Source organism: Taurulus bubalis, assembly GCF_910589615.1.
Source record: "Taurulus bubalis genome assembly, chromosome: 3".
Lineage (NCBI taxonomy): Eukaryota > Metazoa > Chordata > Actinopteri > Perciformes > Cottidae > Taurulus > Taurulus bubalis.
In genome coordinates this window covers 32,766,577-32,781,860 of record NC_136591.1, presented here as the reverse complement: position 1 = coordinate 32,781,860, position 15,284 = coordinate 32,766,577, and the positions used below count along the sequence as shown (strand labels likewise).

Below are 15,284 nucleotides of genomic sequence, written 5' to 3'. Positions count from 1 at the left end.
TACAATAGGACATAAAACATATTCGGACTACTCCAATGGAACAAAATGTTCCAGTACTGTCAATAAAAACACATCATGCACAATATGAATCCCCGTTTGCTCTGGAGTTTATTATTTGGGGTTTTGAGCCGCACTGATCAAAAGCTATAAAAAACACACTCAAAATATACCCGGTTTAACCAATCGTCACCATGCAACGCATGAGGAAACAGACTCTCGGCATGCTGCGATGCGGAATGACGAATGCAAGGCATCTCAGTGTTCACAGATGCACCATTTCATGTCTGCAGATATAAGCTATGCACGCTACCGCTGACCTGTGATACAATTTGGAACAACGTGCACGCTGTCCAGTCACACCGCCAACAACAGCTGCTCAACTTTGTACAGCGTTATTGGAAGTGTGCGACGCGACTTCCGATGGGGGAAATCAACACCCTGGTCACTTCCGTGCCCTGTTGGGTGAACGCGCTGATGAATGCTTACGCTCATCCATTTGTTTTATTTTGCTGTCTGATATCCTGTTTGTTGTGAAATGATAATCCTGAATGAATATATCCAATGTAGGATATAAAGACGTGGATGTAAACTGTAAAATGTCCGGTATCATACAACCACGAGAATACTAGTTCAAAGTACTACTTTTTATCCAGTATTTAAATTTTTTTTGCAAATCGTATCTTGGGAATGACAAGATTATAATTCGTCGTATGCAAATACGGACAGACTTGTGGTTTTCAGATATTTTTGCTCTGCGGTTGGTTGGCTAAAATAGAGAAAAAAAAATAGATTTTACCAAAAGCAGAATGTGGTAAGAAATGTATTTAAATGAGGATTTATTTAACAAAGTGTAGATCTCCGTCTAAGCTATTAAGATGTAACAGTCACATAAAAAGGTGCTCTCTCTCTCTCTCTCTCTCTCTCTCTCTCTCTCTGTGTTTCAAGCCATCCAATTTCAACAGGCAGCTAAAATAATGAGACTGCTTGACAGCTGCCTTCAGGAGTCTGGCCATGGAGGGTGAGGAGCTACAACTCAGGACAGTGACTGACAAAGTTAATACTTGCCAAATGAGTCCGCTCTCTCCGTACAATGGGAGCACCCAAGTAGGGCAGAGTGGCTGAGACTGTAGTCAACGTCGATCAAACACTAAGAGGAGCCCACTACCACCCGTACCCGACACACACACACACACACGCACATGCACACACACACACACACACACACACACACACACACACACACACACACACACACACACACACGACTGGCAAATTGCAGAATTCAACGAGAGCCATGACAGCCGTCTGGTCTCCTCAGAGGCTGTTAGGTGGGAGGAATATTAGAGGGAAAAATGAGATCGCAGCATGTGTGTATGAAATAGAAAGTACACCAGACAACCTTCATTTTAAAGCAATGGAGAGATGCAGAGACGGATGCTAATATGACAATTTCATAACTGATTGATGCTGGGGCAGACGGTGCCAAACTGATTTCAGGGTGTCACAGATTGTACACAGCTTCTATGCAACTGTACTCGCTGATGGATTTTCTGCCAAGTTGAAACATGTCTGACCAAAACCAACTGCTCAGATGAGACTTGTGTTAGCTCTTGTCTAAAATCATGTATTGTTTACTTTCGGTTATCTTGTTCCATCTTTCCCAACACCTGTGACGCATTTCTGCTAAATGATAGATTGCAGTGCATTACAGTCCATTAAAGTCCCCTCCACTCAAAGAATAATTTAGTTACGCCACTTTACTGTGCATGACGCATGTGCAGATTTTGATACATTTCATCTGCTGAAGGTCAAAGTTATTCTGTGCCATAAATCAGTGATTGAGGGCGAGCGCAGCATCGTCAGGGACACTGCTCATAGACTGTTTGTGTCGGCCCTCCTCCCCTCTGAGAAGCGCTGGAGGAATCTCCGTTCCAAGACAGACAGGCTCAGGAACAACTTCTTCCCCTCAGCTGTCACCATACTAAACTCTGCAGCACGATGATAGCCACCATCCCCGGTTGGTGAGAAGAGTGCCAGGAAGAAGCTGTTGTATTGGGAGTCCAGTAGTGTTATTTTTTAATGGAAAGGCTGAATAGCTGATTTCGACAATGTGGAAGAGGACGAACCATCCCATGAGATTTTAGAACGAACCTTCTCCTTGAGTGAGACTTGATTGGACACAATAACAAACAGATAAAGTGAAAGTAACATAAAAACGTTGTATTTCTCGACGTGGTAATTTCCATAATGTTGTAAGACACTTATGACAATCTGAATCCGTCAGTTGCAAAAACAAACTCTTTTAGAGGGTGACTGTGGCTCAGTGGTTAGCATGCCTGTCTTTCAATCAGAGGCTCAGTGGTTCAAACCCCGGCTCCGCTAGTCCATATCGATGTGTCCTTGAGCAAGACACTTAACCCCGAATTGCTCCCCGTTGCTGTGTCTAAGGTGTATAGAAAAAAATGTAAGTCGCTTTGGATAAAAGCGTCAGCTAAATGAAATGTACATTAAGGGTGAGGCATTTCCCAATCCAACCAATTTCGCTGCCGTCGACTGCAGTGCTCTTTATCAATAATGGACCAATTTTCTAAAATTGATCAATTTAAAACTAGTTTGGAAGTTAATCATCGTCCAGGATGCAGCTTACACAAGTGTGTTAGACTAGGAAATTAACTTTTAAGAGAAGAGAGATGTGTGTACATCAGTTTATTCCTGAAAGCTTTGATTGCTTGGTAATCATTGTTGCTTCCACCAAACTAGCTGCATCTACAAATCTGTTGCATTTCAGGTTGAAGATATAACAGAATCTTTCTTCTTCTGTTTTTGTATCAACCTGATTTTTCAAGTTAGTTGTCGTCTATGATGCAAAATATAAGGATACACATTTTACAAGAAGAATTCATATTGATCTAATGTGTAAAATGTGACAGGACTAGACCCTATAAGTGTCCAATGTAAATAACATTATGTAAATTGTAAAATGACTGAAGTATTTAAAAAAAACTAAAATGTCAACTAAAATATCAACAACTTTGAAGTGTGTGAGTGAACTTAGATAAATAATTCATCAAAACAAACACTTCTAAGATGCTTCATCAATGTGGCCTCAGAGGAGACATGCCTCTGTGCTGATACTGATAAAAGTCATCCAATACACTGTGGGGAGATATTTAAATCTGCAATGGAAAAATGCATTCAATATTAGAAATAAACAAAATAATAAAAACAAAAAGATTCATTACTACTAGTCTCCGTTCGGTGATTGGGCCGTCTGCTTGGCTCCCAGTGTTGCTGTTTGGATCGCATGCTTGGCCCTTGGAGGTGCTGCCTGCAGCGTTGTCAACAACCGCTCATCGCTTGTTGACTCAAGGGAATGAAAGAGAAGCTTGGTAGAGACGATAGGATTTCAGGCATCCGGAAGCAAAAGTAAATTGCAGTATATGAGCTTTTAAAGGTCCACTGAGGACGACATGCTGGAGTCGGCGAATCCCTAAAACTCGCTCTCGCTGCTGCTGTCGTTTGTTATTAGCTAGATTATCAATTTACTTAGTTTGCTAGTGCTGCATACTTCACCTCATGCATTTAGTTGGCAGTATCAGTACATACTGATTGGGTATGTAGTTTTCAGTAGTATGCAAATTTGAATACAGGCGAGGGGGGTGTGGCTTAAAACTGGCCAGGGCTTAGTGGAGTTAGTTAGCAGACAGCAACGTAGTGTCATAGATTAGTCTGGCAATGGCAAAGTGGTGCTGATCCTGTAGGCTCGTTGACTCCAGGAAAGAGAAGGAAAGGGCGGCTGTAAAGTTATCCAGCATTCATGTAACGTTGGCACGCTACATCCAGCATCTAAAGTGAACTGCGGTCAATGAGCCGCTGTTTTCCCGCTGTGGACGTCATGCTGGAGTGCAGAGCCCTGGAACTTTGCTCCTGCTGCTACACACAGCGCTGCACTACTTGTTTATTCAAATATAATTGATATTGAACGCGCCAAATGTCCAAAGGTTGCACCAAATTAGACAAAACACTCCCTTGGGTTTGTGTGTAGATCTGATAAGCAGTTCCTGGGATATGCAAAGAACACAGACAGACAGGCAAAGATCCTTGCTTTGTATTTAGATATAGTTAGATCTAGACTTTATTTCAGAAACATAGACCCACGCTGCTTTTTATTGTCTTCTTGCCACAAATGATTGGCTAACTAATTATACTACTGTCATGCATTATCTGCTCTGGGACATTTGGCTCACACACACACACACACAAAAACCTGCATTACAGCTAATACTAATATACCAGGGAAAGTGCATTTGTTTATGAAGTTGGCAGGTATCCATTTAAATTTCAAACAGGAAACCTACGTCAATGTAGCAGTTATCTCCAACTAGGACTGGTTTATGTAATGTTATGGATATGTATTCGACAACAACTGATTCAACAAATTAGATACCTGACGAGGGCACAATATAAATTAGAAATCACAATATTGCCATGATTCAGTGCTGTTCACTGATTTGCAACATTGTTCACATTGTCCAAATACATCCAGATATCTTGAAGTAATACTGTAAATGATTCATATTGTACTAACCAACTTCCACACTTTTTTTTAAATCTGTAACATCTCTTCAATATTGCTGATAAAAGCCTAATATTACAAGTGGGATATAAATTGATTTCAGAGACATTCAAATGTTCTTAAAAACACTGTTATGAGAAGTAGAAAAAAACATCAGCAGTACCGGAGAACAGTACCATGATTAATCTGTCTCTACAAGATTGATGATCAGTGAAGGGAAGCTACCGGGCTTTTATCACAACTATACGGCAGTCAGGACATTTTCTGAGTTTAAAAAGCTAGAGAGAAAACTGGTCACATCTGTCAAGGTGTACTGAGTCGGACATAATGGGAATGACTGATGCAATAACTCGTCTAATTGCCAAAGGCAATCAGGAGATGGATGAGGACAGCTGAGCTTTTATTCAATTCCAGTCAGGCTTCCATCTTATCCTCTCATCAGCCACCAAATCAAAACCATACAATTTTCTACAGAATAGAGGGTGCAGTTTTACAGATAATATACTGTTAATGTTATTTCAGTTTTTTCCCACTTTTCCAAATATCGGGTTATCACACCGCTCAGCCTACCCGGGAAAGTGTATTCTAGGGTGCTGGAAAGGCCTCTGACCGATAGTCAAACCTTAGTTCCAGGAGGAGCAAGCTCTGGACCAGTGGACCAGTGGACCAGTAGTAGCTCCCTGGCAGGGCAGTTGGAGGAGCAATGGGAGTTTGCTCATCCAGTCTACATGTGTTTTGTGGACTTGGATAATGCTTTTGACCGTGCCCACCGGATAGCATGGTGGGAACCCGGGGTCGTAGCTACAAACAACCTGGTCCTTGTACACCAAAGTGAGAGCTCAGGCTTCTCACTTGATTTATTACCTCAGTAAACATTGCAAACACAAGTTTATGGTCTCACTCGCTTGTTTCAAGTCTTCTTTAATATAGCTAGATGCTCATTTAGTAAAATGATGGTCCCATTTAAAGTCAAACAGAACATAAAGCGGAGTATGCTTCAGGTCAGGCTTACTGTGATTGACAGGTGTATCCGGAGCCGTATACGCCGTCTCTATGTCTCTCCTCCGCATTCCAAATGAGGTAACTTCAATTCACTGATTGCGGGAAAAAACAACATGGCGGCGACCATCGTCCAAAGTGATGGCGACAGAATGTCCTAACTCAAGGCTTCAACATGGCAGTCCACAAACCAGTGGGTGACATCACGATGACTACGTCCACTTCTTATGCACAGTCTATGTGAGAGCTCTGTCCAGATACTTAGCACAAAGTCAAACACGTTTCCAGTGGGGGCCTCCATCAAGGTTGTCCATAGTCACTGATTCCCACCTATTGTTTATGCGCATAATATATAAATATCTCTTTTCAGTTTAGAGGGGCTGAGTCAGGGAGAAGCAGCTGACTACACTCTGTCGGATGTCTGCACTCAGGTTCATCCTCTCCAGTGCTTAAAGCAGTCGCATTGTCATAATAATGGTAATATTACAAATCAGTGCCAGATGATTGCACAGACATTATTTGAGCAGGGGTATAAAGCACTGTTGAATCAATTCCAATGTAATGTTCCTTATTTCCAGTGATAAATTGATTTAAAAACATACAGTACTTTATATTTAAAACATACAGTACTCTATATTTTAAATCTGTGATTATTTACACAAATATAGCAGGCATCATGTTAAACTTGTTTAAACATAAAGGACTAATTCCATTTATTCAGGGAACACGTGCTAAGGGTATTTGGGAAAGTATTTGTTGCTGCATGTTAGAAGTAATACAAGCAGCTCACTACTTTCTGTTGTTACAGTTAACAACAACACAAAGTGTGGGTGAAGGCCATGATGTTACCATCTTCTGTTTTAACTGTATCTTGTAAAAAATATGTAAAATGAGACAGAGATATGCAATTAGTACTTCAGTATGCAAGGTTTTCTGGGTATTCACTAATTAGCAGCTTTTCTTTGGAGCTGCCATCAGTCTGATCAAGTTGTTTAGCCCAACGGCTACAAAACAAGCCAACCTACTAAAAATCATTCACGCGTTTGATATGGGAAACATAACACATTATATAACCTGGGGTAAACTATGCACTGATATTTAGGAAGAATTTCTCCACGTTTGTACCCGTATGCCAGCCCACAGGGACACACAACACTGAGGTGTGTCAACTAAGACGCCTCAACAATACTCAGAGCCTTCAACATCTCAAGATGACTCCCATCCAACCCCACATTGTACCAGCTACTCATACATCCATCACTATGTGTGTGTTTTAAGCCCTTCAGGGATTTAATAAATCAGGTTGCACCGTTACAACTTAAGAAATGTTTTAGCTAGTATGAACTTAAAATGTGTAAATCTGTTGTTAGGAAAAATCTTCAGTGCTGTCTAATGAAGCGCAGTTTGCTAAGTAAGTAAGTTTAAGTAATATTCATAGTTTATAATGAAATATCCAATCAAAGTCAGCTAACTGACAGTATTCCGTCAGCTGTTATTAGTATAACATTTTGTATTTTGAGGTATGTTGTGTTATATTTGTCAAATGTAACATAATTTATCAGGTCAGATATTTCAACCCGATTCCATATCTTACTCTTCACTCTACACAGGTTACACAGGAACAAGCTACGGTTAATGTTTTGATTAATCAGCTACACAACAGTTGCACTTGAAACAACTAATCTCTCAGTAAGAACTTGCTTGTGTGGTACAACCCGTTATAATGTCATCGATAAAACAAATTGCGTTAGAATTAGGCTTAAACTTAAATTTGAATTTATAAACAGTGTGTGCGACCGCCTCCTGGTGCCCTGGCACTGTTGAGCTTTTTGCCCATCTTGACTTACACCAGAGAGGCCAAACACAGCAACTTTGTGTCAGTCGAGCTTGTCAGTCAGGAGTTCCTCAAAGCATTCTTTCGACAGCTTGATAATCATTCCAGTGAAGGTCAACAGTTCTCTTGCCCCTGCTGAAAGCAGCCTGGCTAACGTCCTACATCCCATTCCTATGGACTCATGTCAAGTTCCCTAAAGCTATAGTCCAGATCAGACCTCCTGACCAGTAAAGCAAAATGTAAGCAATGTGGACTTAAAGACAAAGATCCTTACAGACTACATTGTAAATGATGTTAGGTTTGAAACCATAGAACTATAAAACACTCCTTTAACTCAAAGAATATCTGGTAACACTTTCTATAGGGCCAAGTCTAATACATTTTAAACATAACTATAATAAGTTCTAATCTGCTTATAGCACTGTATACTTCATAATGGTGTATACTATGAAGCATTTTATAATGATATAAGGTGAACTATCATAAGACTTCATAATTGCTAGTCACTCACTGACATTTTAATATAATGATTTCTTTACTCTACAGAAAGCAAATAATGACCACTTATTGTGACTTATAACCAGCTCGTAATGTTTACATGCCCATACCTTAGGAAATTCATCACTTCAATTACAGAACCCAATGCACACTTGGGCAATGTATAATCACATTATAATCCATTAAATCAGTGACTACAGTACATTATAAAAGCATTGTGAACAAAAAATGTCAATGGAATTAAATGTTAAGGTTCATGATAAGATGATTTTGATGTGTTTGTAATAATTACTGTTGTTGTAAAGTATTATCATTATTTATGAGTGCTTATAACTATGATTATACAGTGTTATACAAAGATTGAAGCAGAAGTGTTTATAATGCATTACAGACGTCGCCGTCATAAAAGATTTTACCAAATGGGTAAATGTAATGTTCATACCCCAGAAAGTAATTAACAACAACGACAGAAGAGAACACAGTTGTATGTCCCATATACAAATATCATGGCTTCCCTCAGTCCTCCATAGAGTAAGTACCCTTCATTTATTTTACTTTGACTGAATTGTCAATGTATTGCTCTTCTCCACTGACCTTTGCACTGAACTGGAGCGAAGAAGCATTCTGTGGGAGAGTTGGATAGATGGGCTGCAACCTTCTCCAGAAGGTCAGCCAGCACTGAGGAGAAGAAATATAGGTACGTAAACTAAATGTATTCTAGTACAGCCTCAATAAATAAGAGTTCACAAAAAAACGAATTGAAGAATTATCATACATCCGATCCTTTAATTCCAACTATTTATAGAATGTGGATAATATCCTGTTATATAAACTACGATAGTAATCAACCCTGTTACAGTGTTAGTGGTCTAGAAAAACACATTTCCTGCGAACCATACAGTATGCATGTTTAATGTAGCAAACACAGAGTCATTGGCAGAAAAGAAAGGCCAAAAAAGTCCCATAGTTATATATATATATATCTATAAATAATTAATAAATGAAGCAGGATTAAGTCTCAACAGATAGATGTCTAACACAGAAGATCATGATTCAGCTGCAGAAACACGTGTACAATAACACCATTGCTACACTATGTAAATGTGCATCCGCTCGTATCCAATGACAACAATGCCTTTAGTGTCATAACCCACCCACAGTCACTGAAGATCTAACTGTGGTTTCAGAGGGAAACAGGTAATACACATCACACAACACAACTACAACAACACAGGAGCAGAATCTAACACCAAACATTGTCATATATACTGAACAATTTTACATTCATATTTAATCATTTGGGGATTCATACTCGGCATGTGGCTTACAAATTAAGTACAGTCCAAGCCACAGGAGATCAAGCAGAGGCCATTAAAAATGTCACTTAACACAAGTGCCACACACTTGTAGGGGCACTTCTATTATTATATTAATACATATGTGAATTGAGTGGCATTTAAAATGTGATGATTTTCTTCACAGTAGCTCTGGAAAAGACATTATTTTCCACAGGTACGTAATACCTCCTTTAACATCTTCATGAATCACTTATTATAATGTAAATATATGAACACCAGCAAAGTCTACTGGTGGTATTACATTACATTTCATTTAGCTGACGCTTTTATCCAAAGCGACTTACAATAAGTGCAATTAAGCACAGACTCAGAACAACAGGAATCGCGAAAGTACAATGTCTTCAACAAAGTGAAACCACAAAGTGCTATCAGTAAGTGCCATTTAAGTGCTACTACTGCGCTACCTTCCTTATTCAAGATGTAGTCGAAAAAGATCTGTGTATCTTTTATATACAGTTTAATTATGTACATCTACTGTCTGTAAAGTTTATGTGATCTGTAATAACTCTGTAATAAACACACCCTACCTGACTTTATTGAAACTATTTTACCGTATGGTCACTTTGGAGGCTGCAGTTTTTATTTATATTATAAATATATAGGTGTTTCTAATATTCAGTCTACCCTATTGGATATGAATATTCCCATTCACCTAAATGTGCCCATTCTTGTACTAAAATGCTAATAGTTAAAGTAACAGCACCACTTCCGGTCCATTTGAAGTACTGCATTGAACTAATTTAATCTATTTCAATGCATTTTGATGTACTTTTTACATGATGTGTAACGGCTGCTAATGATCATTGATAGCCACCTCCTACTAAGCATTTGCCTTTGGCTCGCCTCCAGTTGCCCTTTAACATTTAACAAAGCTGAATCTTATCTGGTTCTGTACTTGAAAAGGACTTGTCTCAAAGTGGCACCAGGGGAAGGCAAGCGATTTCATAAAATACTAATGTGTTAAAAAAGCATTCATCGTACGTTGACAGGCAGCGATTCTTCATATGTGATCATAGAATGGGGCTTAATGTTGAAATAAAATTAGCTTAAACTCTTCTCAGATTCCATCTTTTTCCTCCATTACTTATAAGTCAACATAAAAATAAGTTATGTTCATGCAACCTGCATGTACGTGCAACGACAAAAGCTTTAAAACATTTTTAAAAAAAAACCTTGATTTTGTTTTAATACAACAGTGAAACCAGATAACAAAACATAATCTTCACAATGCAACCCAGCATCTCATTGACATGCTGTTGAGGAAAACCAATTGAGCAATCAATACGCTGACAAGATCTTGATCATGCAAGCAGTTCTAATCATGAATGTTTTGATGAAGAGATAGTATACTTCATCATTTTCATATTGGAGCTGTGTAGAAGCCTTTCAAAACACAAGTGATAATCACAGTGTCTTTATATGCAGTTAGACACAAGTAATGTTCCATAAATTGCCTAGGAAGTTGGTTAATTTAGATTTTAATAGATTTAAATGCGACAATTCCTTTCATTGAATGTTTCTGAAAAAGTTGAATGCCAGGTTTTGCATGGTTAATGGTGTGCCAAATAAAATGGCACTTCTGCAGCAGAGGGGAGCTTAAAAGATAGTAAATCTTGATCCTGGTCTTCCAGTGATAAGCTTTAAAATGAGCGTCGTAGTGCATAGAGTGGATGCTTTTACGGGCTGAGTTCAACAGTGTGCTGATGAAAGGAAGCAATCACTGTACAGTGCATGCATTAATGACAAGATTGTCAGCCCTCCTTCATTTTGAATATATTCCAGTCCTCTTTGAATCACAGCCAATTACTCCTACGTAAGAAAAGTAGGCGGCAGTGCCATTTCATAGTGCCTGTCAATGGCAGTGATGAGGAGGTGTGTGTGGTGCACCTGTAGCAAAATGGAAGACATCAGCAGATGAAGTAGTTCCATACATAATCCACACAGCAGTATAGTTTTTCTGTTTCATATCGAGTTATTCTTTTGTTCTTATCATTATTAATTTACTCATGAACCCAAACTTTATAGAGAGCTATTAGGAAGCAAATGTTGTACAAGATGAAGGCGACTTGTTCTGTTTTTCCCCCAGTTAGCTAGTTCACTTGTAGATGCATTATTAACACATGGTGATGCACACTATGAATATACGAAAAACTAATTTGTGTGTGGAAAACGTCATAGTTACATATCTCTTTCATATCTGGCCTTTGGTAAAACGTAACCTGGACACAGGTGACCGAATGGTGCTGGTCGATAAGTAATAGAATGTAAGGATGGCCTTGGACACACAGTATGTTGTTCTTCCTCTGGCTCAGTTTAGGATACTTTAGCTGTGGTTCTGTTAACCGTCATTGTACATTATGTAATTTACACCGAATCCTCACAGCTGATTTGAAGTGACTTGAAAGTCTATGAATTCATATAAAAACATTGTCAGTCTGCCGAGTCTCGTGCTGATTACAGTCCGTTACTTATGACAAAAACAAAGACCCTCTTGTTACTTGGTTACTTCATGCATCTTGGGTGAATCAGATTAATATCCAATCTCAATAAGTATCAAAACATTCTTGAAGCCGCTGAGACGCTGATTGTAATCTGATTGCCCAAACCATCTTGGGAGGTGGTTTAAGAGACATAATAGCCAAGACGCAAGCGCAAGCTCTACACCAGCCAAGTGTAATTACGTCAGTAAGCAGTCCGTGAAAGAAAACTCCACAACATCTGGTCTGCCACTGTGTTAACGGCAGTTTAAATTGTACTGGAATTACACTGACATTAGCTGTGATTTTCTCTTTAACATAAAAGCATCTCCAAAAGGATGTGTGCATCTGTTCTCTGGCCAGTTCAAACATTGGATAGTTTGTGTGGGTGAGACAGCATTGAAATGTTTGAGTGAGGGATTGGCGTGACTCAGATGTCATGAAGACGATAACAGTTTTGGCTTGCATGAAATCCATGAATGCAATTCATCCAATGTTCGTTTATGGATCATTATTAGCTTGATATCTGTTAACTGATAAAGAGCACAAGTTTACCCTGATTTGAAACCAAAGACAGACAATCAAGAAGCAGAGATTGCACCCTTGGTGACTAGAAACATGTATTTCAGTTCATTTTAAATCTTTATTATTAACTTTTTGTTTTTAAATGTAAAAAAAAAAGTTTAAATAAAATAGAAATGTTAGTAAATTGCCAGTTATACTCTCATGCCTTAGTCATCAGCAAGGTTCTTTAAAATGAAAAAATTGGCCGAGATATATTATCAAGATGAACGCTATGCTATCATTGTGCTACTAGAAGGTAGAACGTCCAAATCTGCAGCAACCCAGTGAACCAGTGGCTTACCCTTTCCAGTTAAGATGTTGGGTTTGGAGGTCATGGCTTTGCAGTACTGTCTCCGGCAGATCTCCATCCAGCTCTCCTCATTCTTTAAGTCTTTAGATAATGGCAGAAATGTACTGATCTCAGGGTCTGTATGAGGAAGAAAAACAACTATAGATATAGAAATCACAATAATGCACCTTCACCATAGCAGCTACATACATTTCCGTCTTACCCTGGGAGTTATGGTAGATCTTTGGTGAGTCCAAAGTGTAGCAGTGAGGTAGAGGATAGCTTGAAAACATGGGCCAGGGGTACGGCTCTTCTCCCTGGAATAAGCAGATACATAAATCTGATTGACCATTTTGACCACCTCATTACATCCTAATGCAATTATTACAAACAACATACAAGATTAATTATATTTTCATTGTTGTCTTTAATTTGTTTCTGCACCACACTGAGTAGATAAATGCTTTGGCTGTTTATGAGTGTGCTGGGTTATTGATGTGGCATTATGTTGAATTGTTAGTATTGGTTTAAAATTTAAAAACATTTCAAGCTATGAACAGGGCAGGACAGTTACTCAGAGATTAGTTAATTAATTAGTAATTGTTTACAGAGCTGGCAGCAGTTATTTGTATGCCATCATTTGTTTCCACCTTTCCATCTTAATTTGTTTTTCTTTGGAACCCTATGGCATTTAGTCTTGCATTAATTATGCTGGTCATGTCTTAGTTTAAAAGTAGTATAACAATTGAGTCATAGCTCAGCATGTGACTTGCCAAAATAGAGTGCTCTAAATGTTAACAGGGTTTAGAAAGCAGGTCTGTTCATCCAACGGTCTGTGCCCCCCGCTCATGATAATCCCTGCTGGTATTTGAGTCTGCCTCTCAGGTGATGCGCTGCTCTTATGATTTTAGAAGAATATGCACAGAGCCCTGTATGTTGGTAAGTTGCTGATGATTGCATACAATCCTTATACAGCTTTGGAACTCTGCTATTGTTGATTTTGAGGTTCTGAACTTTTCCCCTTTTTCCTAAAAAGAGTTTATAAAGAAATAGACATCACACATTTTCTCTTTTTCTTTATTTAAATAACAATCATACTCAGACTGAAAGCTATCAGATTCAGCCCTATAAAAGCCGACATGTAGAATAACTGAGTATCTTTAAGAAGTAAACTGTAGAATGGTACCTCAGTCCTGCACAGAGCACAATGAGACGATTACATGTGTGTGTAATGTCCCCTGGTGAATACAACCAACAGTTTTTTATAAGAAACATTCATTATTGCCTCGCAGTTGGATGCCTCCACCAACCAGTCACGATGCAGTTTTACATCCATCTGTCCAAAATATTATCATTTGATAATTTTGTCCCATGACATAAATAGCATATTCATTATGGCCAAAACCATGTTTTGTGAGGTTAAAGAGACCTTGGATTTTGTACACCAAATTATAATAATTCATCCTTGAGTCCAGGTGGACTCCAGGTGTTCCTGAGATATGGCATTTATAAAAAATGGGACAAATGGGTGGACGGACACGGCCACTGCCAATGCAAAGGCATAAACACATGACCATGTCTGTGGAGCCATCTCTGCATATTCTGGTCCCAAGCAACAGTACAAACAATATAGCAGTTTAACTATTTACAAATTAAATAGTTGAATATTTTAATTATTGATTAAGGATGTTTCAAAGACATCATGGCCTTTGTTAGGTCTCCGTGTAGACGGTAAATATTCTGACAGACACTTTAAGCGGTAGCCATTGTTTTTAACACAATGGTACTTCTCATTTGTCACCAAGAGTGGATTCATTTTCCTTGTTTTGCCAACTTCACACATCTGCTCTAATTTAACAGCTTTCTGGTCCCTGTACTCCCTACAGGTGACAGGAGAGATGACCAAAACAGACTTGCGAAACACAAAGGAAACACTCACTAAACTAATTTACACTCTCACCTTTTGAAATCTTTCATTTCCTTTTCCTCGGCGTAAATTAGTTTCCTGTTTAGTGCTCAGCATAAACAACAACTAAATCATGTATATCCATCCCAATACATGTTGAGTAAATAAAGGTGAAGGCTGCAGACTTGTATCAATCTGTGGAGCTGTTATATCAGCTGTGAAGTGTGAATGTGTCTTCCCGAACAATACATAGAAAACCTAATTTTACCAAACGCTAATAGTTTAGGGGGGAATTTGCCACCTTTTTATGGGGCAGTTTTGATGGTAAATGTAGTTGATTGAGGCAATAAATTCCTCAGTGCATGCTATATTGACACAGAAAGCCGAGTTCACAGATGCAAAATGTGTTGTTCTTCCTGCATCTCGTGCCATACGGTAATGCAACAGTGACATAGTTCACAGATGCAAAATGTGTTGTTCTTCCTGCATCTCGTGCCATACGGTAATGCAACAGTGACATAGTTTGAGGCAAAGAAGAACTACAGACTATTTCACCTTGCATTTCTCTGGGTAGCCAGCCAGCTAGAGGACGCTCAAAAACAGAACTTCCTAGTTCTCTTCCCTTGTATCGATAACTAGCTTTGTTTCCAACAGTGAAAATAACATCCCAGAATATGAGTGCAGAGGATGTTGTGGACGAGTATACATTTCACTGTGTATTGGCGGACATTATTATAGTCATGTGGATTTCTTAGAACCAGAGTAAACGGCTGAAGTAATGCA

General features: G+C 38.8%; 1 protein-coding gene across 1 annotated transcript in view; it reads right to left on the bottom strand.

Moving 5' to 3' along the window:
- tbc1d32 (TBC1 domain family, member 32) overlaps nucleotides 1-15,284 on the bottom strand; it is a gene marked incomplete at both ends in the record, with an annotated part of 65,998 nt that overhangs the window by 19,482 nt on the left and 31,232 nt on the right. Inside the window, 3 exons of the mRNA XM_079214912.1 lie at nucleotides 8,502-8,585; nucleotides 12,608-12,733; nucleotides 12,819-12,912. Coding sequence (XP_079071038.1) covers nucleotides 8,502-8,585; nucleotides 12,608-12,733; nucleotides 12,819-12,912 — 304 coding nt within the window. The remainder of the gene's footprint in view (nucleotides 1-8,501; nucleotides 8,586-12,607; nucleotides 12,734-12,818; nucleotides 12,913-15,284) is intronic.